At 41.8% G+C, this 27,992-nt stretch overlaps 1 protein-coding gene across 3 annotated transcripts in view; it reads left to right on the forward strand.

The window, feature by feature from the left end:
* LOC134340331 (rho GTPase-activating protein 23-like) overlaps positions 1–27,992 on the forward strand; it is a 490,201-nt gene that overhangs the window by 237,564 nt on the left and 224,645 nt on the right. The window contains exon 1 of one of the 3 annotated variants that reach the window (XM_063037437.1): positions 7,930–8,312. The exons of the other annotated variants lie outside the window; for them this stretch is intronic. Within the exon in view, the coding sequence (XP_062893507.1) occupies positions 8,082–8,312 (231 nt within the window). The 5' untranslated portion in view covers positions 7,930–8,081. Of the gene's footprint in view, positions 1–7,929; positions 8,313–27,992 lie in introns of those variants that run through there. 3 annotated transcript variants of the gene reach the window in all.

A 27,992-nucleotide genomic window follows, 5' to 3' on the forward strand; every position in this document is an offset into this window, starting at 1 on the left:
TATGCCATGAAATTTGTTGTTTTGCGGCAGCAGTACAGTGCAGTACAGAAATACACTATCAATTGCAATATGAATAATATATTAAAAAACTAAATTAAACAAGTAGCGCAAAAAGCGAGCAAAGATAGTGAGTAGTGTTCATGGGTTCATTTTCCATTCAAAAATCTGATGACAGAGAGGAAGAGCTGTTCCTGAATTGTTGAGTGTGTGCCCTCAGACTCCTGTACCTCCTCCCTGAAGGTAGTAATGAGATGAGGTCATGTCCATACGACCTTAAGACTTAGGGGTAGAATTAGGCCATTCAGCCCGTTGAGTCTGCTCCAGCATTCCATCATGGCTGATCCCAGATCCCACTCAACCCCATACACCAGCTTTCTCGCCATATCCTTTGATGCCCTGACCGATCAGGAAACGATCAACTTCCGCCTTAAGTATACCCATGGACTTGGCCTTCACCACAGTCTGTGGCAGCGAATCCTACAGATTCACTATTTGCTGGCTAAAAAAATTCCTCCTTACCTCTGTTCTAAAAGGTCGTCTTTCAATTTTGAGGCTGCGCCGTCCAGTTCTGGATACCCCCACCATAGGAAACATCCTCTCCACATCCACCCTATCTAGTCCTTTCAACATTCAGTAAGTTTCAACAAGTTCCTCCCTGCATTCTTGTAAATTCCAATTAGTACAGGCCCAAAGCTGCCAAACACTCCTGATAAGTTAACCCCTTCATTCCCAGAATCATCCTTGTGAACCTCCTTTGGGCTCTCTCCAATGACAACGTGTCTTTTCTAAGGTATGGGGCCCAAAATTGTTGACAATACTCTTAAGTGCGGCCTGACTAGTGTCTTATAAAGCAGGAGTCCCCACCCTTTTGCACACCGCGGACCAGTTTAATATTTACGATATTCTTGCGGACTGGCCGACTTGGGGGGGGGGCGCGGTGTTCAAGTTCAACAGTGTATGACAGGGAATGAGGAAAGGTGCAGCTGGCTCATATCGTTTCATATCGCCAAATCATATAGTTTCTTCGCGGCCCGATAGCACATGCCGGGTACCGGTCCACGGGCCGGTGGTTGGGGACCACTGTTATAAAGGCTCAGCATTATCTCAACACACATGAAAGTTGCTGGTGAACGCAGCAGGCCAGGCAGCATCTCTAGGAAGAGGCACAGTTGACGTTTCAGGTCGAGACCCTTCGTCAGGACCCTGTATTCACCAGCAACTTTTATGTGTGTTGATTGAATTTCCAGCATCTGCAGAATTACTATTGTCAGCATTATCTCCTTGTTTTTATATTCTATTCTATTCACCTTGAAATAAATGGCAACATTACATTTGCCTTCTTTACCATAGACCCAATCTGTAAATTAACCTTCTGGGAGTCTTGCACAAGGACTTCTAAGTCTCTGCACCTTTGATGTTCAGACTTTCTCCCCATTTAGATAATAGTACACACTATTGTTCCTTTTACTAAAATGCATTATCATGCGTTTACCAACACTGTAGTCCATCTGCCACTTTTTTGCCCATTCTTCCAATTTGTCTAAGTCCTGTTGCAATCGCATTACTTCCCCAGCACTACCTACCCCACCTACCCCTTCACCTATCTTTGTATCACCCACAAAGCCATCAATTCCATTATCCAAATCATTGACAAAAAACATGAAAAGTAGTGGTCCCAATACTGACCCCAGAGGAACAGCACTAGTCACTGGCAACCAACCAGAAAAGGCCCCTTTTATTCCCACTCGCTACCTCCTGTCTGTCAGCCATTCCACTATCCATGCCAGTATCTTTCCTGTAATGCCGAAGGATTTCATCTTGTTAAGCAGCCTCATGTGTGGCACCTTATCAGACGCCTTCTGAAAATCCAAGTAAGTGACATCCACTGCCTTTCCTTTGTCCACCCTGCTTATTACTTCCTCAAAGAACTCTAACAGATTTGTCAGGCAAGATTTCCCTTTACAGAAACCATGCTGACTTTGACTTATTTATCAGTAGTCTCCAAGTACCCCAAAACCTCATCCTTAATAATAGACTCTAACACTTTCCCACCACTGAGGTTAGGCTAACTGGCCTATAATGGTGGGGGGGGGGGGGAGGGTGGTCCTTAATGATAGTGCTGCTATTTTGGGGCATCACTGATTAGTTTCATATAACAATAATAAATATTTTATTAATTTTACATCATGATGGGAAAGCAGCATCCATCATCAGATACCCCCACCACCCAGATCATGCCCTCTTCCCATTACTACCATCAGGGAAGAGGTACAGGAGCCTCAGGGCTCACACCACCAGATTCAGAAACAGTTATTACCCCTTAACTATCAGGCTGTTGAACAAAAGGGAATAACTTCACTCAACCTCACTTGCCCCATCATTCAAATGTTCCCACAGTCTATGGACTCACTTTCAAAGACTCTTCATCTCATGTTCTCGATATTTATTGCTTATCCTTTCTTTCTTTTTGTACTTGCACAGTTTGTTGTCTTCTGCACTCTTGTTGAACACTCTAGTTGCGCGATTTTTCATTGATTCTATTATGGTTATTACTCTATTATCGATTTATTGAGTATGCCTGCAAGAAAGTAAATCTCCGGGTTGTATGTAGTGATTATATATGTACTGTGATGATAAATTAACTTTGAACTTTGACAGATTGTTGGGCCATTGACTACCTTATTTCTCATTTGTTCAGCAATTAATTCTCCAGCCCCCTCTGTTCAATGTAGCGCTGGAAAAAACTTATAAAGCAAGTGGTATGGGTACAAGTAGCAGCGAGTATGGACAGTTAATTCCTTAGGTATATAAGTGATCTTTACTCTTGTTCCTATTAGGGTTTGAAAGTCATAATTGAATTGAATTGAATTTATTACTTATATTCTTCACAAACACAACGAGTAAAAATCTTTATGTTACGTCTTCATCTAAATGTGCAATGTGCAATGTATAGTCATTTGTAATAAATATTATGTACAACAGGACAGTCAGTATAGCATAGAAATACAATTGTATTAGTGTGAATTAATCAGTCTGACGGCCTGGTGGAAGAAGCTGTCCTGGAGCCTGTTGGTCCTGGCTTTTATGCTGCGGTGCCGGTTCCCAGATGGTAGCAGCTGGAACAGTTTGTGGTTGGGGTGACTCAGGTCCCCAGTGAGCCTTTGGGCCCTTTTTACACACGTCTCTGTAAATGTCCTGAATAGTGGGAAGTTCCCATCTACAGATGCGCTGGGCTGTCCACACCACTCTCTGCAGAGTCCTGCGATTGAGGGAAGTACAGTTCCCATACCAGGCAGTGATGCAGCCAGTCAGGATGCTCTCAATTGTGCCCCGTAGAAAGTTCTTAGGATTTGGGGACTTCTTCAACCGTCTGAGGTGGAAGAGGCACTGTTGTGCTTTTTTCGCCACACAGCCAGTATGTACAGACCACGTAAAATCCTTGGTGATGTGTATGCCGAGGAATTTAAAGCTGTTCACCCTCTCAACCCCAGATCCATTGATGTCAATAGGGGTGAGCCTGTCTCCATTCCTCCTGTAGTCCACAACCAGCTCCTTTGTTCTTGCGACATTGAGGCAACATAAACACTAGAGATTCTGCAGATGCTGGAAATCCAGAGTAACACACACAAAACGCTGAAGGAACTCAGCAGTATCTGTGAAGAGGAATAAATAATCAACATTTCAGGCTAAGACCCTTCACCAGGACCCTGATGTTTTTGATTTTTATTTTGATGATTTTCATCTATAGCTGGGAAATGCAAAGAGAGTTATAGTGTCACACAGCGTGGAAACAAACTATAATGTAGAGGCGGCATTGTAGCCTAGGAGTTAGAGGAACTCTATTAATTCACCATCTGTAAGAGAGGTGTTCAATTTCCCACACTGTCTGTTATGAGTTTGTACATTCTCCCTATGACTGTGTGGGTTTCCTCTAGGTGCTCTGGTTTTCTACCACAGTCCAGAGACTTACAGTTAGGGTTAGGGTTAGGATTAGCAAGACATGGGCATGCTATGTTCCAGCCAGAAGATTCTGCCTGCTGCCTCCTTCCTTTCCAGCCCTGATGAAGGGCCTTGGCCCAAAACATAGGGTCTTTATTCCTCTCCATAGATGCTGCCTGACCTGCTGAGTTTCTCCAGCATTTTGCATGCATTGCTCTGGGTTTGAAAGTCCTTATTGTGAAAATTGCCATTTAAATATAATCTTTAAATGGGTGTGAGTTTTCTGTGGTTAAGTGTGTTTGAGTCAGGGGTGGGAAAGCGAAATTTCAAGAGGTGGGGAAGTGAAATTCCCAGAGGTGGGGAAAGCAAACTTGTCAGGAATTTGTTGACTTCTTTATTTAATTGCAGTATGTGAAAGTAGATTGTTGGTTTCAGTGTATCCCTTAATTATAGTAATATTAGTGTGAATATTGTTAAGCATTTGAATCATCGGCTTCTTGAAACTTGCAGCTGAAGGCTAGGCAAAAAAAAACAAAAAGCTAAGTATTTTGTACTGAATACTCAAATATTTTCTTAGCTGCCTCCAGGAAAGAGTTTGTTCACATGATTTGTGCTAAGACGCTATATTAATTGAGTTGTACAGATTTCTAAATCTGGTCTCAAGTTTGGAACTCTGATCTAAAGTATCAGAGTAGGCACCAATTACGTTGTGTTGTGCTGGTCTTACATTTACAATTAATGTGATCACAAGCAGTATTATCAATTATCCACATCCCACGAAGAGAGGGTGCTAAAGGAATGGTCATAAACAGAATCAGAATGGTGAAATGTGTTACTTTGCTGAAGCAGTACAGTTCAGTACATTAAAAAAACAACTCTACGGTACTGTGCAAAAGTCTTGGGCATATATGTATAGCTAGGGTGCCTATGACTTTTGCACAGGACTCTATTTGACAACGTGGAGTGGACAATGAGTTTGTAAATCTTGTGAGAGTAAAGGAAGTGCCGCAGGAGGGGTGTGGGACAGGTGGGTGAGAAGGAGTGTCAGGGGCGAGGTGTGGGGGAAGGTGGTGGTGAGGGTGCATACACACACAACCTTGAGACACCAGGCAAGGTCATTTGATCCCAAACAATTGGTTTATTGATCATTACAGAATGTCTCTCTGGTGCTTCCGGCTCCCTCCCCTCTCCCTTCCCCTTTTCCCAACCATGATTCCCTTCTCCCTGTCCCTCCTTCCCACTCTCAGTCCACAATAGAGACCCAGATCAGAATCAGGTTTATCATCACTCACATATGTCATGAAATTTGTTTTTTTTTTGTGGCAGCGGTACAGTGCAATACTTAAAATTACTACAGTACTGTGCAAAAGTCTTAGGCACTCTGGCTGTATACGTGTATATGTGCCTAATATTTTTACACAGTACTGTATATATCAGGAACAGTTATTACCCCTCAACCATCAGGTTCCTGAACCAACATGGATAACTTCAGTCGTCTCAACATTGAACTGATTCCACAACCTATGGATTCACTTTCAAGGATTTTGTCCTCAATATTATTACTGATTTATTATTATTTTTATTTTTTTCTCAGCTCAAGCTTGTAAAACCTGAGGTACAGGCTTAGCCAATCACACTCGTTTCTCAATGGCTAGGTACTTTCGGACTATGCTAGTGGTGTTTAGTTTTGTGGCTTTCTGGAGACTTACATGACTACTGCTGTATAGGCCTAATCGTATAGTTTGTAGGACTTTGACTCTAAAACTGCATCAGGCTTGTATTTATAGTGAGGTATTGTGTCTTTTATGAGTTTGTATCTTAAAGCAAAATTTTGGTGACTGACGTTTTCTGCTTGATTGTGCCTGTGTAAGTAATCAGGTTGAGTTCAACTGCTTCAGGATCCTGTAATGTGTTGGATCGTCTCTGGTTTCTCTTGGCATTTTCTGCATTTGTCGTCTTGAATTTGTTAGTCTTTTTTTAGATAGATACTTTATTGATCCCAAAGGAAATTACAGTGTCACAGTAGAATTACAAGTGCACAGATATGCAGATATACAAATATTAGAAGAGAAGAAAGAAAGAATAAAAAATAAGTTACCACAAATAGTCTAACAGAAGGGGGTCATCATTTCCTTCATTATAGGTTGACTCATTATAGAGCCTAATGGTTGAGGGTAAGAATGACCTCATATAGCGCACTTTGGATCAACTCAGTTGTCTTAGTTCTATTACTAAAAATGTTCCTCTGTTCAGCCAAGGTGGTGTGCAGAGGGAGAGGAACATTGTCCACAATTGCCAGGATTTTCCCTCTGTTTCTGGGAAGAGGTGTCCATCCCTGAGCCAGGCATTCAATGCTTTGTTGACGTGTAGTCTCCTCAGATCATGAGGATGTCTTCCATGGAGGGTCATGCTCTTCCACTGGTTAACTTTTTCTTCCGTAGTGATAATTTCTTCATTTTTCTGAATTGTGCTTTCATTTAAGTTTAGCAGTGTGTACTTCTTATCAGAATTGCATATGTTTGCATCAAGTGCTGAGTCCTTTTTTCATTGATGGAAATATATCCTTAGAAATTTCATCTGATTGGTGTGTAAATTTTTTATGTCTGTTATTCCCCTTCCTCCTTCTGTCCTAGGTAGTGTTAATCTAAGTGTGTTTGAGTGTACATTGTGTTTCCTAACATTTGTCTTTTCATTTCTTCTTTTTCTCTGTAAATTTTCCAGATCGGTTTCTGACCCATAGTTCATATGGGTATAACAAAAGTGTTTATTGCCTTTGTTATACTTTTACTATGAAGCTCTGTTTGGCAGATTCTCTAAGCCTTGAAGTAAATTCTGTCAAAAGTTTTCCCTTTATCACACTATGGTCGATTTTCTTTGCTTGTTGATAATCTGGATACTGATATGTTCCATATTCACCCATCGGTTGTGTTGTATCCTGCTGCTCTGGTTTGTATTCTATTAGCTCTGTTGCACCTTTCTTTATTTTAATGTTCTGCATTTATCCAGTCCAAAGTTCATGTTTATATCTTTCCAAAATAGTTCTACTATTTAAATTAATTGCTTTAGCTTTACTGATGATGAGAGTATGATTTCAAATTGTCAACGTAGAGAAGGTGTGTTAAAGTATAATTCATTTGGTTGTTTCTGATTTAATATCCTATTTTCATCCGATTCATTAAATTAGAGAGTGGTTTTAAAGCTAGACAAAACCATCGTGGGCTTAGAGAGTTGCTCTGGAAAATGGCTCAGGGGCAAAACTTTTCTTTTGTATTTGCAGTTTGCCTTCTTTTGTGTGGCTTTACATAGATTCTATTGCACTTCTTTGTATCTGCTGTGAATGCCCACAAGCAAATGAATCTCAAGGTTTTTGATAGTGACATATATGTACTTTGATAATAAATTTACTTTGATCATTTAGGCCAAATAGAGGCATGTTTCAGATGGTAAATGGTTAACCCAGAAAACACGACAGAGCTGCAAGTGAGTCCGATTGTCTTTTAACCAATTAGCTCATCTCGGCTTTGAAAGTGAACTTTGTGCAGCGACGTGACATCATATGTTTGTTCAAAAAGAAAGCTGTGGAGCTCACAGAAGATTAAAAAAGTAGTTGAGCATATCTCACTGTAGTTTACTCACTTTGCACAGTCGTGTGATGGAATTTACAGCAGTGTAAAACTTCCAATCGTCTGCTGCAGATGTCAGCTGGTGACTTGGGTCGGAGGTCAGTGGCTGGGACTCACAAGCCAGGACAGCTGCCGGTCCACAGCATGCTGTGGATAAGGAGGTGTCTGCTCTTTCAGTTTGTCTTTGAGCGTCTGACATTCCTGTTGAAGATTTTGTGCCTGGCTGCCTGTAGCTATGCCCCTCGCCGTAACTTTTAACCATCTTTGGAATACGCTTGGGTTCATTGTTCAAAGTGAATGAAAGGAATGAGGAAGGATAAAGATGTTGATTCAGATACGGGATGAACTTTCACTCTGATATATGAACTGTAATGTGTTGTGAATGGATGCTAGAAAGCAACACACTTCTTGGACTAATGACAGCTAGATTTGAAACAATTACCTTGAAGTGGATTAGGAGCTACTCTTCAAGTCAGGCTGAAGTAAACAGAGAAACGGGCGCGAGTGATCAGCGAAAGCATGTCCAGTGCTGGGAAAACAGCCTGCAGCCCAGGCTTGGTCTACAGACACTGGAACTGGGAAAGGCCGGTGGGGATTGACTGCAGTTCTCCTGAGCCCCGTTGTATTTGGCTGGCTGCCCTGAGAAATGTGACCTTGGAGCTAAACCCCCGGAAGGAGAGGGACAATGATATCTCAGCTGTCAAAAGAAACCACAGTTTTCCTGTTTGGGACGAGGAGGAAGAGTTGCTGGTAAAGTGTTTGATTCAAAAAGCTGTGAACTCTTTACTTGTTATGTGTATTGTGTAGGAGAAAAAGTGGATGCAGCCGGATTTAATTTCCTGGATTCTGCATTGGCTCAGGAAATCTTTAATAGATGATAAATGCAGACAAATTCTTGTCAGTACAAACAGGTTGTAATAACAATACTTCATGAAACTTCCTTAAACTTTAGTTTTGCAGCTGCTCTCCAGTGTTATTGACGTCCCATTTCAGGAGGAGTTAACATACCATTAGTGCTTTTTGTACATTGGTAACAGAACTGATGGCTTTGTGGCCGGGTTTGCGGGCGATACAAAGAGGTGGAGGGGCAGGCAGTGTTGAGGAGGCAGAATAGATTTGGACAGATTGGGAGAATGGGCAAAGAAGTGGCAGATGGAATACAGTGTAGGGAAGTGTATAACCATTTACTTTAGTCGAAGGAATAAAGCCACAGGCTACTTTCTAAATGGAGAGCAAATTCAGAAAGGTGAAAAAGGATTTGGGTGTTCTAGTACAAGATTCCCTAAAGTTTAACTTGCAGGTTGAGTTGGTAGTAAGGAAGGCAAATGCAACATTAGCATTCATTTCGAGAAGACTGGAATATAAAATCAAGGATGTAATGCTGAGGATTATAATGCTTTGTCAGACCACAATTGGAATATGGTGAGCAGTTTTGAGCCCCTTATCTAAGAAAAGATGTGCTTTTCCTATTAAAACTAGCATGTAAAACAGACCTGTTAGTATATTATTGAAATTATGGTTATTATTAAAAACTATGCCTATACTCAGTACCTCCTTTACTTAGTAAAGTAGCCACTGAGTGTATGTTCATGGTGTTCTGCTGCTGTAGTACATCCACTTCAAGGTTCAACATGTTGTGAGTTTAGAGATGCTCTTTTGCACGTCACTGTTGTAATGTGTGGTTCTTTGAGTTACTGTCGCCTTCCTGTCAGTTTGAACCAGTCTGGCCATTCTCCTCTGACCTCTCTCATTAACAAGACATTTTCACCTAGAGTTGCTGCTTACTGCATGTTTTTTTGTTTGTTGTGCCATTCTCTGTCATCTCTAGAGACTATTTTGCATGATAATCCCAGGAGATCAGGAGTTTCTGAGAAACTCAAACCACCCCATCTGGCACCAACAATTATTCCCAGGAGATCCATGGTGATAGCCACTTAGATCGCATTTCTTCCCCATTCTGATGTTTGTCTGAACAACTGAACTTCTTGACCATGTCTGCATGCTTTTATACATTGAGTTGCTGCCAGATGATTGGCTGATTAGATATTTGTATTAATGACCAGGTGTACAGATGTACCTATAAAATAGCCAGTGAGTGCATATATTCTCAGCACTCCATGTAAGCATATGCAGTTCTGCTATGAATTACACACTACTAAACTTAAATGAAAGCACAACTCAAAAAAGAGAAGAAATTTTCACTATAGAAGAAAAGGTTAACCAATGGAAAAACATGGCTCTCCATGGAAGACATCCCCATGATCTGAGCAGACTAGATGTCAACAAGGAAGCATCAAACACCTGGCTCAGAGTTGGAAAACTCTTCCCAGAAACAGAAGGGTACAGGACCAGGTGGTTAGCACAATAAATTATCAAAAATACATCATAAAAGACCAAAAATTAAAAAACAATAAATACAGAAAATTGCCAGGACAAATCAGAAATAATCCAACATGTTACAGGATCTTGTGACAGTTTAACTCAATCTGATTATGTACACAGGCACAATCAAGTGGCAAACATCATTCATCAAAATCTTGCTTTAAAATACATACTCAAAAGAAACGATACCTTACCATAAATGCAAGCCTGATCCAGTTGTAGAGTCAGAGTCCTACATATTATATTACGACTGATAGATAGGAAAATCCATCATGACTGTCTGGATATAATATTATAGGATAAACAAGCAAAATCAACTTACTTAATAGGTATTATTATTATACCATTCCAAACACACATAACATACAGAAATCAATAAGTGAAAAACACCAGAAATATGCTGAATTAAAAGAGGAAATTGAAAGACTATGGAATACAAACAGGGTATACATTGTCCCAATACTAATGTCTACAACTGGCACCATCCCAAAGTAACTGCACAATAGCATTAAACAATTTGAGCGACTCAACAGTATTTATGTAAATATTCCTTAAAGGAAAATCCTGCCTGACAAGCCTATTACAATTTTTTGAGGAAATTACAAGTAGGCTAGACAAGGGAGATGCAGTGGATGTTGTATATTTGGATTTTCAGAAGGCCTTTGACAAGGTGCCACACATGAGGCTACTTAATAAGATAAGAGCCCATGGAATTACGGGAAAGTTACATACGTGGATTGAGCGTTGGCTGATTGGCAGGAAACAGAGAGTGGGTATAAAGGGATCCTATTCTGGTTGGCTGCCGGTTACCAGTGGTGTTCCACAGGGGTCTGTGTTGGGACCGCTTGTTTTTACATTGCACATCAACGATTTGGATTAAGGAATAGATGGCTTTGTGGCTAAGTTTGCTGACAATACGAAGATAGGTGGAGGAGCCGGTAGTGCTGAGGAAACTGAGAGTCTGCAGAGAGACTTGGATAGATGGGAAGAATGGGCAAAGAAGTGGCAAATGAAATACAATGTTGGAAAGTGTATGGTTATGCACTTTGGCAGAAGAAATAAATGGGCAGACTATTAATTTAAATGGGGGGAGAATTCAAAGTTCTGAGATGCAACGGGACTTGGGAGTCTTCGTACAGGATACCCTTAAGGTTAACCTCCAGGTTGAGTTGGTGGTGAAGAAGGCGAATGCAATGTTGGCATTCATTTCTAGAGGAATAGAGTATAGGAGCAGGGATGTGATGTTGAGGCTCTATAAGGCGCTGGTGAGACCTCACTTGGAGTACTGTGGGCAGTTTTGGTCTCCTTATTTAAGAAAGGATATGCTGACGTTGGAGAGGGTACAAAGAAGATTCACTAGAATGATTCCAGGAATGAGAGGGTTAACATATGAGGAACGTTTGTCCGCTCTTGGACTGTATTCCTTGGAGTTTAGAAGAATGAGGGGAGACCTCACAGAAACATTTCAAATGTTGCAAAGCATGGACAGAGTTGATGTGGCAAAGTTGTTTCCCATGATGGGGGAGTCTAGTACGAGAGGGCATGACTTAAGGAGTGAAGGGCGCCCATTCAGAACAGAAATGCGAAGAAGTTTTTTTAGCCAGAGGGTGGTGAATCTATGGAATTTGTTGCCATGGGTGGCAGTGGAGACCAAGTCATTGGGTGTATTTAAGGCAGAGATTGATAGGTATCTGAGTAGCCAGAGCATCAAAGGTTATGGTGAGAAGGCGGGGGAATGGGACTAAATGGGAGAATGGATCAGCTCATGATAAAATGGCAGAGCAGACTCGATGGGCTGAATGGCCGACTTCTGCTCCTTTGTCTTATGGTCTTATGGTCTAAATCTTCAGAAAGCCACAATACTAAACACCACCAGAATAGTCCAAAAGTTCTGAGCAATTGAGAAATGAGTATGCTTGACTATGCCTGTACCTCAGGTTTTACCAGCTTGAGCTGAGAAAAAATAAAAATACAATGATAATAATAATAATAATAATGATAATAATAATAAATAATAAATCATAAATAAACAAATAAATAGTAGATAAATAAGAAAGAGACTATGAGTTGTAGAGTCTTTGAAAGTGAGACTGTAGGTTGTGGAATGAGTTCAGGGTTGAGTTGAGTGTTGTTATCTACACCGGTTCAGGAATCTGATGGTCGAAGGGTAATAACTGTTCCTGAACCTAGTGGCATGGGACCTAAGGCTGCTGTACCTCCTTCAGCCTTATCAAGTAGCACACTTCTCTCCACCAACAACCTCAATTGCTATTTTTAAAGTAATATGTAAAGTATTCTAGCACAATTTACTGATGCCAGTATCTGTTGCCAGATTTTCTGAACTGAATTTGGTTTTCTCAAACTGTGTGGTGGAATTTGCACTCTTTTTCTGAATAGGCCAAGTCTTAATGACAGCCTCTGTAACTAGATTTTACAAAATGGTATGACAGGATTGTTTCATATGGCATCAGGAATAGCAGTCTGCAATCTGTTTAGTAACCATATTTTACTTTATAATTTGTTTATTTTTTCATGTGCTTGCCCTCTTCATATTAATGAATTAAAGTCTGACAGTAGCAATGGATTTTGTTTTAAAAAAAAAGTCTTATTTAGTTAAATTTGTTCATAGATCAGGAAGCAGATGGTGCGTGTAATCTGGAATCTGCCTTTTAGTTAAGTTTCTTTACTTTCCTGAAATATATCCCAGAGCTATCAATTACCACTAATTGTGCTAATATGCTTAATTGCATTTACATTGGATTTTCATTACAATGGCTCTTCTCCAAAGATGGAAATCCTTAATGGAAAACCAGATTCATACAGGCTTAAATGAATTTATTTTCATTAGCATTTACTGGAAAAAAGATATTGGACAAAGTCATTTCTTTTAACTACTTAGAGTATGGGCTTGAGTTAGAGGATCATACTGAGTTGTGTTACATAGAAACATAGAAAATAGGTGCAGGAGTAGGCCATTCGGCCCTTCGAGCCTGCACCGCCATTCAGTACGATCATGGCTGATCATCCAACTCAGAACCCTGTACCTGCCTTGTCTCCATACCCCCTGATCCCTTTAGCCACAAGGGCCATATCTAACTCCCTCTTAAATATAGCCAATCAACTGGCCTCAACTGTTTCCTGTGGCAGAGAATTCCACAGATTCACCACTCTCTGTGTGAAGAAGTTTTTCCTCATCTCGGTTCTAAAAGGTTTCCCCTTTATCCTCAGACTGTGACCCCTTGTTCTGGACTTCCCCAACATTGGGAACAATCTTCCTGCATCTAGCCTGTCCAATCCCTTTAGGATTTTATACATTTCAATCAGATCCCCCCTCAATCTTCTAAATTCCAGAGAGTATAAGCCTAGCCGATCCAGTCTTTCATCATATGAAAGTCCTGCCATCCCAGGAATCAATCTGGTGAACCTTCTTTGTGCTCCCTCTATGGCAAGAATGTCTTTCCTCAGATTAGGGGACCAAAACTGCACACAATACTCCAGGTGTGGTCTCACCAAAGCCTTGTACAACTGCAGTAGTACCTCCCTGCTCCTGTACTCGAATCCTCTCGCTATAAATGCCAGCATACCATTCGCCTTTTTCACCGCCTGCTGTACCTGCATGCCCACTTTCAATGACTGGTGTACAGTGACACCCAGGTCTCGTTGCACCTCCCCTTTTCCTAATCGGCCACCATTCAGATAATAATCTGTTTTCTTGTTCTTGCCACCAAAGTGGATAACCTCACATTTATCCATATTAAATTGCATCTGCCATGAATTTGCCCACTCACCTAACCTATCCAAGTCACCCTGCATCCTCTTAGCATCCTCCTCACGGCTAACACTGCCGCCCAGCTTCGTGTCATCCGCAAACTTGGAGATGCTGCATTTAATACCCTCGTCTAAGTCATTAATATATATTGTAAACAACTGGGGTCCCAGCATTGAGCCTTGCGGTACCCCACTCGTCACTGCCTGCCATTCTGAAAAGGTCCCGTTTATTCCCACTCTTTGCTTCCTGTCTCCCAACCAATTCCCTATCCACATCAATACCATACCCCCAATACCGTGTGCTTTAAGTTTGCACACTAATCTCCTGTGTGGGACCTTGTCAAAAGCCTTTTGAAAATCCAAATATACCACATCCACTGGTTCTCCCCTATCCACTCTACTAGTTACATCCTCAAAAAATTCTATGAGATTCGTCAGACATGATTTTCCTTTCACAAATCCATGCTGACTTCGTCTGATGATTTCACCACTTTCCAAATGTGCTGTTATCACATCTTTGATAACTGACTCTTGGATTTTCCCCACCACCGATGTCAGGCTTACCGGTCTATAATTCCCTGGTTTTTCTCTCCCTCCTTTTTTAAAAAGCGGGGTTACATTAGCCACCCTCCAATCCTCAGGAACTAATCCAGAATCTAAAGAGTTTTGAAAAATTATCACAAATGCAACCACTATTTCTTGTGCTACTTCCTTAAGCACTCTGGGTTGCAGACCATCTGGCCCGGGGGATTTATCTGCCTTCAGTCCCTTCAATTTACCTAACACCACTTCCCTGGTAACATGTATTTCCCTCAGTTCCTCCATCTCACTGGACCCTTGGTCCTCTACTATTTCTGGAAGATTATTTATGTTCTCCTTAGTGAAGACAGAACCAAAGTAGTTATTCAATTGGTCTGCCATGTCCTTGTTCCCCATGATCAATTCACCTGTTTCTGACTGTAAGGGACCTACATTTGTCTTAACCAATCTTTTTCTTTTCACATATCTATAAAAGCTTTTACAGTCAGTTTTTATGTTCCCTGCCAGCTTTCTCTCATAATCTTTTTTCCCTTTCCTAATTAAGCCCTTTGTCCTCCTCTGCTGGACTCTGAATTTCTCCCAATCCTCAGGTGTGCCGCTTTTTCAGGCTAATTTGTATGTTTCTTATTTGGAATTGATACTATCCCTAATTTACCTTGTCAGCCACGGGTGCACTACCTTCCCTGGTTTATTCTTTTGCCAAACTGGGATGAACAATTGTTGTAGTTCATCCATGCAACCTTTAAATGCTTGCCATTGCATATCCACCGTCAACCCTTTAAGTATCATTTGCCAGTCTATCTTAGCTAATTCACATCTCATACCTTCAAAGTTACCCTTCTTTAAGTTCAGAACCTTTGTTTCTGAATTAACTATATCACTCTCCATCTTAATGAAGAATTCCACCATATTATGGTCACTCTTATCCAAGGGGCCTTGCACGACAAGATTGCTAACCAACCCTTCCTCATTGCTCAAGACCCCGTCCAGAATGGCCTGCTGTGTAGTTGGTTCCTTGACATGTTGGTTCAGAAAACTACCCCGCATACATTCCAAGAAATCCTCTTCCTCAGCACCCTTACCAATTTGGTTCACCCAATCTATATGTAGATTGAAGTCGCCCATTATAACTGCTGTTCCTTTAGTGCTCATATTTCTAATTTTCTGTTTAATGCCATCCCCAACCTCACTACTACTGTTAGGTGGCCTGTACACAACTCCCAGCAGCGTTTTCTGCCCCTTAGTGTTATGCAGGTCTATCCATATCGATTCCACATCCTCCCAGCTAATGTTCTTCCTTTCCATTGCGTTAATCTCCTCTCTAACCAGCAATGCCACCCCACCTCCTTTTCTTTCACGTCTGTACCTCCTGAATATTGAATATCCCTGAATGTTGAGTTGCCATCCTTGGTCACCCTGGAGCAATGTCTCTGTGATCCCAACTATATCATATTCATTAATAACAATCTGCACTTTCAATTCATCCACCTTGTTACAAATGCTCCTTGCATTGACACACAAAGCCTTCAGGCTTGCTTTTACAACACTCTTAGTCTTTATACAATTATGTTGAAAAGTGGCCCTTTTTGATTTTTGCCCTGGATTTGCCAGCCTGCCACTTTTACTTTTCACCTTACTACTTCTTGCTTCTACCCTCATTTTACACCCCTCTGTCTCTCTGCACTTGTTCCCATCCCCCTGCCACATTAGTTTAAATCCTCCTGAACAACAGTAGCAAATGCTCCCCCTAGGACATTGGTTCCAGTCCAGCCCAGGTGCAGACCGTCCTGTTTGTACCGGCCCCACCTCCTCCAGAACTGCTTCCAATGCCCCAGAAATTTGAATCCCTCCCCTTGCACCATATTTCAAGCCACGTATTCATCTGATATATCCTCCTATTTCTACTCTGACTAGCACGTGGCACTGGTAGTAATCCAGAGATTATTACCTTTGTGGTCCTACTTTTTAGTTTATCTCCTAACTCCCTAAGTTCACCTTGTAGGACCTCATCCCGTTTTTTTCCTATATCGTTGGTACCTATGTGCACCATGACCACTGGCTGTTCACCCTCCCACTCCAGAATATCCTGCAGCCGCTCAGAGACATCCTTGACCCTTGCACCAGGGAGGCAACATACCCTCCTGGAGTCTCGTTTGCGGCCGCAGAAACGTCTATCTATCCCCTTACAATCGAATCCCCTATCAGTATAGCTCTCCCACTCCTTTTCCTTCCCTCCAGTGCCGCAGAGCCACCCATGGTGCCATGAACTCGGCTGCTGCTGCCTTCCCCTGATGAGACATCTCCCCCAACAGTATCCAAAACAGTATATCTGTTTAGGAGGGAGATGACCTCAGGGGACTCCTGCACTACCTGCCTACTGCTACGCTGTTTAGTGGCCACCCATTCCCTTTCTGCCTGTGTAGCCTTTACCTGTGGTGTGGCCAACTCACTGAACGTGCTATTCACGACTTACTCAGCATCGTGGATGCTCCAGTATGAATCTAATTGCAGCTCCAGCCGCTCAGTGCGGTCTGCCAGAAGCTGCAGCTGGACACATTTCCTGCACACAGTCGTCAGGGACACTGGAAATATCCCTGATTTCCCACATGCTGCAGGAGGAACAAACCACGGGGCCAATCTCAGCTGTTGCAAGAGCTCAATCTAGCTCGCCCATTCTTGCTCCTCTTTGAACTTGTGAGGAAAGGTTGAGTAAAATAGGGTTTTTCTTTTCTTTTCAGAAGTGGTTTGGCTTTACCAGTACTCTTCAGAGATTATCTACCTGGCATCAGTGGTCACATAACTAGGACTGGTGATATGCACGGGTTTTCATACGACCACCACCTGCTCCCATGGCTTCTTGTGATCCTGATCTCCTGATCCGGGGGGCGGGGGCTAAGCAGGTGCTACACCTTGTCCAAGGGTGATAGCGGACAGAAAGAGCGCCTTTCACCTCCTTTGGTAGAGATCTTTCCCACCCTGCCACTCAATGTATACCTCTTATAAATCTCCCCTTATTCTTTTATGCTCTGCGGCTTTAAATTCTGGCTTCAAATTCTTAATTTCTTTACAGATGAGGATTGCAATCAATTTGTGTTCAAAACAGCAATCTAAGGATGGTATTTAGTCTAAAGCGTAGGTTCTTGTACTATTTGTTCTGAGATTAGATCACAAGAATGACCTTGCTGCATAGTGGTGGAATGCAAACATGCACTGTCTGGAATCTTGGTTGGTTTATGTATTAGCTTCAGAAGAACAGTAATAGTAATAGTTCTTTCAGCACTTTGAGTTTACCAGTTACCTGGATTATGCATGATCTGTATCTTTTATCTGTCTGTGCATCATAAGTATTGGTGCCTCTGTCTAACAATGAGAATGTGCCACCTTATAACCATATATAACCATATAACAATTACAGAATGGAAACAGGCCATCTTGGCCCTTCTAGTCCATGCCGAACTCTTACTCTCACCTAGTCCCACTGACCGGCACTCAGCCCATAACCCTCCATTCCTTTCCTGTCCATATAGCTATCCAATTTAACTATAAATGACAGTATCGAACCTGCCTCAACCACTTCTGCTGGAAGCTCGTTCCACACAGCTACCACTCTCTGAGTAAAGAAGTTCCCCCTCATGTTACCCCTAAACTTTTGCCCCTTAACTCTCAACTCATGTCCTCTTGTTTGAATCTCCCCTACTCTCAATGGAAAAAGCCTATCCACGTCAACTCTTACCTATCCCCCTCATAATTTTAAATACCTCTATCAAGTCCCCCTTCAACCTTCTACGCTCCAAAGAATAAAGACCCAACTTGTTCAACCTTTCTCTATAACTTAGGTGATGAAACCCAGGTAACATTCTAGTAAATTTTCTCTGTACTCTCTATTCTGTTGACATCTCTCCTATAATTCGGTGACCAGAACTGTACACAATACTCCAAATTTGGCCTTACCAATGCCTTGTACAATTTTAACATTACATCCCAACTCCTATACTCAATGCTCTGAATTATAAAGGCCAGCATACCACAAGCTTTCTTCACCACCCTATCCACATGAGATTCCACCTTCAGGGAACTATACACCATTATTCCTAGATCCCTCTGTTCTATGCCTACCATTTACCATTTATGTCCTATTTTGATTAGTCCTACCAAAATGTAGCACCTCACATTTATCAGCATTAAACTCCATCTGTCAACTTTCAGCCCACTCTTCAAACTGGCCTAAGTCTCTCTGCAAGCTTTGAAAACCTACTTCATTATCCACAACTCCACCTATCTTAGTATCATCTGCATACTTACAAATCCAATTTACCACCCCATTATCCAGATCATTAATGTATATGACAAACAACATTGGACCCAGTACAGATCCCGGAGGTACACCACTAGTCACTGGCCTCCAATCTGACAAACAGTTATGCACCACTATTCTCTGGCGTCTCCAATCCAGCCACTGCAGAATCCATTTTACTACTTCGATATTAATACCTAACAATTGAACCTTCCTAACTAACCTACCGTGTGGAACCTTGTCAAAGGCCTTACTGAAGTCCATATAGACAACACCCATCACTTTACCCTCGTCAACTTTCCGAGTAACCGCTTCAAAAAATTCAATAATGTTTGTCAAACATAACCTTCCACACTCAAATCCATGTTGACTGTTCCTAATCAGACTCTGTCTATCCAGATAATTTTATATACCATCTCTTAGAATACTTTCCATCAATTTACCCACCGCTGACATCAAACTCACAGGCCGATAATTGCTAGGTTTACTCTTAGAACCGTTTTTAAACAATGGAACAACATGAGCAATACACCAATCCTCCGGCACCATCCCCGTTTCTAATAACATTTGAAATATTTCTGTCAGAGCCCCTGCTATTCCTACACTAACTTCCCTCAAGGTCCTCAGGAATATCCTGTCAGGACCCAGAGACTTATCCACTTCTATATTCCTTAAAAGTGCCAATACTTCCTCTTCTGTAATCATCATAGTTTCCATAACTTCCCTACCTGTTTCCCTTACCTTACACAATTCAATATCCTTCTCCTTAGTGAATAACGAAGAAAAGAAATTGTTCAAAATCTCCCCCATCTCTTTTGGCTCCGCACATAGCTGTCCACTTTGATTCTCTAAGGGACCAATTTTATCCCTCACTATCCTTTTGCTATTAATATAACTGTAGAAACCCTTTGGATTTATTTTCACCTTACTTGCCAAAGCAACCTTGTATCTTCTTTTAGCTTTCCTAATTTCTTTCTTAAGATTCTTTTTACATTCTTTATATTCCTTGAGCACCTCATTTACTCCATGCTGCTAATATTTATTGTAGATTTCTCTCTTTTTCCGAACCAAGTATCCAATATCCCTTGAAAACCATGACTCTCTCAAACTTTTAACCTTTCCTTTCAACCTAACAGGAACATAGAGATTCTGTACCCTCAAAATTTCACCTTTAAATGACCTCCATTTCTCTATTACATCCTTCCCATAAAACAAATTGTCCCAATCCACTCCTTCTAAATCCTTTCGCATCTCCTTAAAGTTAGCCTTTCTCCAATCAAAAATCTCAACCCTGGGTCCAGTCCTATCCTTCTCCATAATTATATTGAAACTAATGGCATTGTGATCACTGGACCCGAAGTGCTCCCCAACACAAACCTCCGTCACCTGACCTATCTCATTCCCTAACAGGAGATCCAACACTGCCCCTTCTCTCATTGGTACCTCTATGTATTGCTGCAAAAAAACTATCCTGCACACATTTTACAAACTCCAAACCATCCAGCCCTTTTACAGTATGGGCTTCCCAGTCTATGTGTGGAAAATTAAAATCTCCCACAATCACAACCTTGTACTTACTACAAATTTCTGCTATCGCCATACAAATTTGCTCCTCCAATTCTCGCTCCCCATTAGGTGGTCTATAATACACCCCTGTAAGTGTTACTACACCTTTCCCATTCCTCAATTCCACCCAAATAGCCTCCCCAGATGAGCCCTCTAATCTATCCTGCCAGAGCACCACTGTAAACAACAGGAATACTGCAGATGCTGGAAATTCAAGCAACACACATCAAAGTTGCTGGTGAACGCAGCAGGCCAGACAGCATCTCTAGGAAGAGGTACAGTTGACGTTTCAGGCTGAGACCCTTCGTCAGGACTAGCACCACTGTAATATTTTCTCTGGCAAGCAATGCAACACCTCCCCCTCTTGTCCCTTCGATTCTATCACACCTGAAGCAATGAAGTCCAGGAATATTTAGTTGCTAATCACACCCCTCCTGTAACCATGTTTCACTAATAGCTACCACATCATACTTCCAGGTATCAATCCATGCTTTAAGCTCATCTACCTTTCTTATAATGCTCCTAGCATTAAAATAAATACATTTAAGAAATTTTCCACCTCTTACTCTCTGTTTATTAATAACGGTGCAAACAACTTTACTATCTTATTTTTCTTCCTTCTCCCCTACGTCTGTTCCTACACTCTGGTTCCCCTCTCCCCTTGTATCTAGTTTAAATCCACTGGAGCCTCTCTAGCAAACCTACCTGCAAGAATATTTGTCCCTCTCCAGTTTGGATGTAAACCATCCCACTGGAACACGTCCCACCTTCCCTAGAATACTGCCCAATTATCTATAAATCTGAAGCCCTCCCTCCTGCACCATGTCTTCAGCCACGTGTTGATCTGCACTATCTTACTATTTCTTTCTTTTTCAATCTTTTTATTAATTTCAAAATAGAGAAACAAAACATAGCAATAACACAAATAGTAGGAGATATATTGTTACACTTAAAACAAGTAATTGCAAAACCAAGTAGTGTAAATTAACAAAGCTCCCAAACATGTAGAACTAACCACGGATAATGCAAAGCAAAAAAAAAACTGGAAAAAAAAATCATGAAAAAGAAAAAAAACAAAACAAAAAAAAGCAAACCCCATCCCCAAAGAAAAACAAAATTCACCCTCCTACTGTATTTCATTGGTTTTCACAAACTATGGTGTGTTTGAATTTGGAGAAAATTAGAAGTGCAGTTTATGACCCTTCCATTAAGTTTGAAAAAACTTGGAGGCCATTCATTCAGCATTTTCATTTGATGTAATTTGATCATTTCCAAACTTGTTTTATCTCTCTGTACTTTTGTTGGAGGGGAATGGAGTCGTCGACACTAAGGTTTTCTTCTTTTCCATTTTTAAGTTGTTCGTTTTGCCCAAGTCTTTTAGTTTAGTTGATTAATTTTGTTTATCTTACTATTTCTAAACCTGCCTGCACGTGGCACTGGTAGCAATCCTGAGATTGCTATCCTGGAGGTCCTGTCCTTTAACTTGGCACCTAACTCCCTAAACTCACCTTTCAGGACCTCCACACTCTTCCTACCCATGTCATTGGTCCCTACATGGACCACGACATCCGGCTGCTCACCCTCCCTCTTGAGAATACCGAGAACTCGATCTGAGATGTCGCGGACTTTGGCACCAGGGAGGCAACAGACCATCCGGGATTCTCGATCTCTTCCACAGAACCTCTTATCTGTCCCCCTAACTATCGAATCCCCTATCACTACCACTCTCCTCTTTTCCCTCCTTCCCTTCTGAGCTGAGTGTCCCATCTCGGTGCCAGACACGCAACCACTGCAACTTGTCCCTGGTAGGTCGTCCCCATCAACAGTATCCAAAACGATGTACTTATTATTGGTGGGAACGGCCACAGGTGTGCTCTGCTCATTCTGTCTATTCCCCTTCCCTCTCCTGACAGTCACCCAGCTACCTGTCTCCTGACCCTTAGGGATGACTATCTCTCTGTAACTCCTGTCTATTTCTGCCTCTGCCTCACGAAGGATCTGAAGTTGATCCAGCTCCAGCTCCAGTTCCCTAACTCGGTTTGTCAGGAGCTGCAGCTGGATGCACCTTTTACAGGTGTAGTCATCAGGGACAATTGTGCTCGCCCTGACTTCCCACATCCTGCAAACGGAGCACTCAGCTGCCCTAACTCCATTACCTACTCTTAAGGTAATTAAATTAATTAAAGGAACTTACCCAGCCTTACCTCACTTGGAGTGAAGATGGTCCTCAGCCCCTGCTCGCTGAAGCCTCTCGAGCCAAAGCCTTCCTACTCTGTCTCCCTCTACTCCATCGCCCGCTACAACATCGCCCGCTCCGTTAATCTGCTCACTTTTTAAATTTCCTGCTGCCTCATGATTCGACTTTCGACTTTATGGAGGACAGTGTTTGAGTTTTCCATTAGCCTTCATGTAGGAGGTAAAAATCACAGGCTGGTATGGAAACATCAATACCCATTGAATGGAAAATCCTCTAAAAAGTAGTGGTACAGCCCAGTCCATCATGGAGTAAAGCCCTCCCCATCATTAAGCACACTACATGAAATGCTGTTGCAGGAAAGCAGCATCCATCATCAGGGAGCCCCACCACCCAGGATGTGCTCTTTTCTCACTGCTGCCATCAGGAAGAAGGCACAAGACTCACACCACCAGTTTCGGGAACAGTTATTACCCCTCAACCATCAGGTTCTTCTGCCAAGGGGAAAACTTCACTCAACTTCACTTGCCCCATCATTGAAATGTTCCCACAACCAATGGACTCGCTTTCAAGGACTCTTTGTCTCATGTTCTTGATATTTATTGCTTATTTATTTATTATTGTTATTATTTCATCTTTTTGATTTGCACAAATTGTTGTCTTCTGCTCTCTGGTTGAACACCCCAGTTGGGCAATCTTTCATTGATTCTGTTACTGTTATTATTCTATAGCTTAATTGAGAATGTCCACAGGAAAATGAATCTCAGGGTTGGATATGGTGACGTATATGTACTTTGATAATAAAATTTACTTAGAACTTTATCTTGAACTTTGAATTTTAAAAATCCTTCCTGATTTCTCTGCAAAATGGTATTGTTTTCATTTCAAGATTGTGCTTTCCTGTTCTTTATTATCATTTGCTCTCCTTCCATAATCAGAGAAATAAAACCTCTCTGTATTGATTCCTCTCATATACAGTCGGATAATCTCTCTGAATTAAAATATAAGAAAACATTTAAAACCTCTAAAATTTGACTCCTGAAAGATTTTTTTTTCAGATTAAAGTTAAAAAAAAGAAGCAGAACAAAAAAATTATAGGCCAGCTAGCCTGACTTCAGTGGTTGGAAAGGTGTTGCAGTCTATTATTAAGGATGAATTTTCCGGGTATTTGGAGGCACATGGTAAAATAGGCCAAAGTCAGCATGGTTTTCTTAAGGGGAATAGATGATTGGCTGATTGGCAGGAGGCAAAGAATGGGAATAAAGGGGGCCTTTTCTGGTTGGCTGCCGGTGACTAGTTGTATGCTGCAGGGGTCAGTGTTGGAGCCGCTTCTTTTCATGTAATATGTCAATGATTTTGTTGTACAAAATCATCATGGATCATGGCTTTATGGATAAACTTGTGGATTATGAAGATAGGTGGAGTGGCAATTAGTGTTAAGGAAGCAGGGAGTTTACGGAAGAACTTAGACAGATTGGGAGAATGGGCAAAGAAGTGGCAGAAGGAATATAATGTAGGGAAGTGCATGGTCATGCACTTTGGTGGAAGGAATAAAAGTATTGACTATTTTCTAAAAGGGGAGAAAATGCAAAAATCAGAGGTGCAAAGGGACTTGGGTGTCCTAGTGCAGGATTCCCTAAAGATTAACTTGCAGGTTGAATCAGTGGTAAGGAAGGCAAATACAATGTTAACATTTATTCGAGAGGACTAGAATGCAAAAGTAAAGGTGTAATGCTGAGGCTGTATATGGGATTAGTCAGACTGCATTTGGAGTATTGTGAACAGTTTGGGCTCCTTATCTAAGAAAAGATGTGCTGGCATTGGAGAAGTTCCAGAGGAGGTTCACAAGAATGATATCAAGAATGAAAGTGTTAACATATGAGGAGTGTTTGATGGTTCTGGGCCTGTATTTGCTGGAGTTTAGAAGGCAGGATCTCATTGAAACTTATCAAATGTTGAAAAAGCTAGATAGAGTGGATGTGGAGAGGATGTTTTCTATCATTGAGGGATGTCTTGGACCAGAGGGCACAGCCTGAGAATTGAGGGATGTCCATTTAGAACAGAGATGACGAAATATTTCTTTTTCCCAGAGGGTGGGAAATCTGTAGAGTTCCTAGCCACAGATGGCTGTGCAGGCCAAGTCAATGGGTATATTTAATGTGGAGGTTGGTAGTTGTTCTTGGTTAGTAAGAGGGTCAGAGTATATTGGGAGAAGGGAAGGGAATGGGATAAGGAGGGTTAATAAATCAGCCATGATGGAATGATGGAGCAGACTTGATGGGCCGAATGGCCTAATTCAGTTCCTATGTCTTATGGTATTATATAGTTATAAATGTCTGCAGAATACAAACTGGATGCAATATTTAAATCTGAGCAAGTCTCAATTGATAACATTTGATTTTGATGAATTTTCAATGTTCTGCAGTAAATAACTAAATCAATTTACAAAGGAACAGCTCTTTGACAAATGTACCTCACAGGATTGTGTAAACACTAAGTACAAGAACCAAACGACTTGGGAAAAGTAAACAATACACTCAACTCAGTGGCCACTTTATTGGGGACCTCCTGTACCTAATAAAGTGGCCACTGAGTGTATGCTTGTGGCCTTCTGCTGCTGTAGCCTATCTACTTCAAGGTTTGATATGTTTTGGATTCAAAGACGCTCTTCTGCACACCACTGTTATAACACGTGGTTATTTGAGTTACTGTCGTCTTTCTGTCAGCTTGAACCAGTCAGGCCATTATCCTCTGTCCTCTCTCATTAACAAGACGCTTTCGCCCACAGAACTGCTGATCACTGGATTTTTTTTGTTTCTCTCACCATTCTCTGTAAATCCTAGAGACTGTTGTGTGTGAAAATCCCAGGAGATCAGGAGTTTCTGAGATACCCAAACCACCCCGCCTGGCACCAACAATCATTCCACGGCCATAGTCACTTAGAACAGATTTTTCTTCTCCATTCTGACATTTGGTCTGAACAACAATTGAACCGCTTGACCAGAGTTGCTGCCACGTGATTGGCTGATTAGATATTTGCATTAACAAGCAGGTGTATAGGTTACCTAATAAAGTGGCCACTGAGTGTATATTTTGAGGTTCTGCAGTAAATATTTAAGTCAATTTATGAAGGAGTAAGTCTTTGGCAAATGTACCTCACAGAACTGTGTTGGCACTAAGCACATGAATAATCAATTTAGAAAAAGGAGAAAAATATACTTGTCCTACAGGACTATCTGACATTATTAAAGGTTTGTTGGCGAATTCACTTGTAAGTTCATGTGGTATCATATTCAATATCTGCTGCTTTGTACTACTTGGTGCTGGCACTCAACTTAATGTGAGACTTGGGATCTAAGTTAAACACTGCAGAGCTTTCAGAATTTTGTTTCTGTTCTGACTGAGTCCCCAAGCAATTCGTGAGAACGAAGGCCATATATATATATAATTTTCCAATTTAAAAATAAAATCTGAATCACAGGCCTGTGAATGGTCAGTGGGCTGATTCAGTAACTGTGGAATTTTAAGTCTTGGTGGTTAATGGGAAACAGCTCAACCTGCGGTGACTGTAGTCTAAACTAATGACAACCAAACCTCAGTAATCATACTCTTGTGTGCGGACTACACTAGTGTTTGGCTGAATATGGAGCCTGAGTTCAAGACATTGCCACCTCATTCACTAAGGCATTAGGGAAGATGGCTCGTATACTTAACATCCATGAGACCAAGATCCTTTACTGATCTCATCCTGTTCAATGATGAGAGCCCAGAAAACTGAGCTTCTTCCCATATGTTACAAACTACCTCTTGGTGAATGATGAGATCAAGTTCAAGTTTATTATAATTCAGCTGTAAATATGTATACCACCTAATGAAACAAACGGCGTTCCTCCGAACCAAGGTGCATAACACAATGCATATAACTCACACACAACACATAAGTTGTATTACCACAAGTAAGTTAACAAATAATAAAATGTATTCCAGAAGACTAACACTTAGCATACATAAAGTGAATTTACTACACAAATTAAAACGTTAACGATATAACATTACTGATGCTTCATAAGTGATGAGACCTGGGTGGTGGTAGGGAGTTCAGCAGTTTCATGGCCTGGGGGAAGAATCTGTTTCTCATCCTAAGAGTCTTTGTCCTAATGATATGGAACCTTCTGCCTGATCAAGTCAAGTCATGTCAAGTCAAGTCACTTTTTGTTGTCATTTCAACCATAACTGCTAGTACAGTACACAGTAAAAATGAGACATTTTTCAGGACCATGGTGCTACATGAACAATACAAAAACTACACTGAACTACGTAAAACAACAGCACAAAAACTACACCAGATTACAGACCTACCCAGGACTGCATAAAGTGCACAAAACAGTTAAACAAGACAATAGGCACAGTAGAGGGCAGTAGGTTGGTGTCAGTCCAGGCTCTGGGTATTGAGGAGCCTGATGACTTGGGGGAAGAAACTGTTACATAGTCTGGTCGTGAGAGCCCGAATGCTTCGGTGCCTTTTGCCAGATGACAGGAGGGAGAAGAGTTTGTATGAGGGGTGCGTTGGGTCCTTCATAATGCTGTTTGCTTTACGGGTGCAGCGTGTGGTGTAAATGTCTGTAATGGCGGGAAGAGAGACCCCGATGATCTTCTCAGCTGACCTCACTATCTGCTGCAGGGTCTTGCAATCCAAGATGGTGCAATTTCCGAACCAGGCAGTGATGCAGCTACTCAGGATGCTCTCAATACAATCTCTGTAGAATGTGGTGAGGATGGGTGGTGGGAGATGGACTTTTCTCAGCCTTTGCAGAAAGTAGAGACGCTGCTGGGCTTTATTTGCTATGGAGCTGGTGTTAAGGGACCAGGTGAGATTCTCCACCAGGTGAACACCAAGAAACTTGGTGCTTTTAACGATCTCCACGGAGGAGTCGTCGATGTTCAGCGGAGAGTGGTCGCTCCGTGTCCTCCTGAAGTCAACAACCATCTCTTTTGTCTTGTTCACATTCAGAGATAGGTTGTTGGCTCTGTACCAGTCCGTTAGCCGCTGCACCTCCTCTCTGTATGCTGACTCATCGTTCTTGCTGATGAGACCCACCACGGTCGTGTCATCGGCGAACTTGATAATGTGATTCGAGCTGTGTGTTGCAGTACAGTCGTGGGTCAGCAGAGTGAACAGCAGGGGACTGAGTACACAGCCCTGGGGGCCCCCGTGCTCAGTGTGATGGTGTTGGAGATGCTGCTTCCAATCCGGACTGACTGAGGTATGATAGAGGGTCAAAGATTATATGGGAAACATGGTAGGGATCTTTGAAAATGCTTATGTCACGGTCTGGTCCGTTGACTCCTCATTTTCTTTTAATTCCCCTTTCCTAGTGTTTTTCCGGGCTCCTTGATTAAGGCACCTGATTCTCATCTGAACTGGCAGCATAAAAGCTCCGACTTACACCTTCTCAGGGCTGGACTGTCACCTCAGCCAGTGCGGCAATGTATGTTCCGTGCTGCCGAGAATGGTGGACTCTGTTGCTTCGGTGCTTGGGGTTGCTTCGGGAATTCAGTTTCTTCGTGTCCAGCTAAGTGATTGCCAGCCGTTTTCCGCTTCATGTGCTACTCCGTGTCAAGATACAAATTGTCTGTCATTGTTTGATTTAGTCATCTTGTGTCCAGCTGAGTATTGCCAGCCATT

This window comes from Mobula hypostoma, chromosome X1, assembly GCF_963921235.1.
Source record: "Mobula hypostoma chromosome X1, sMobHyp1.1, whole genome shotgun sequence".
NCBI classification, from domain to species: domain Eukaryota; kingdom Metazoa; phylum Chordata; class Chondrichthyes; order Myliobatiformes; family Myliobatidae; genus Mobula; species Mobula hypostoma.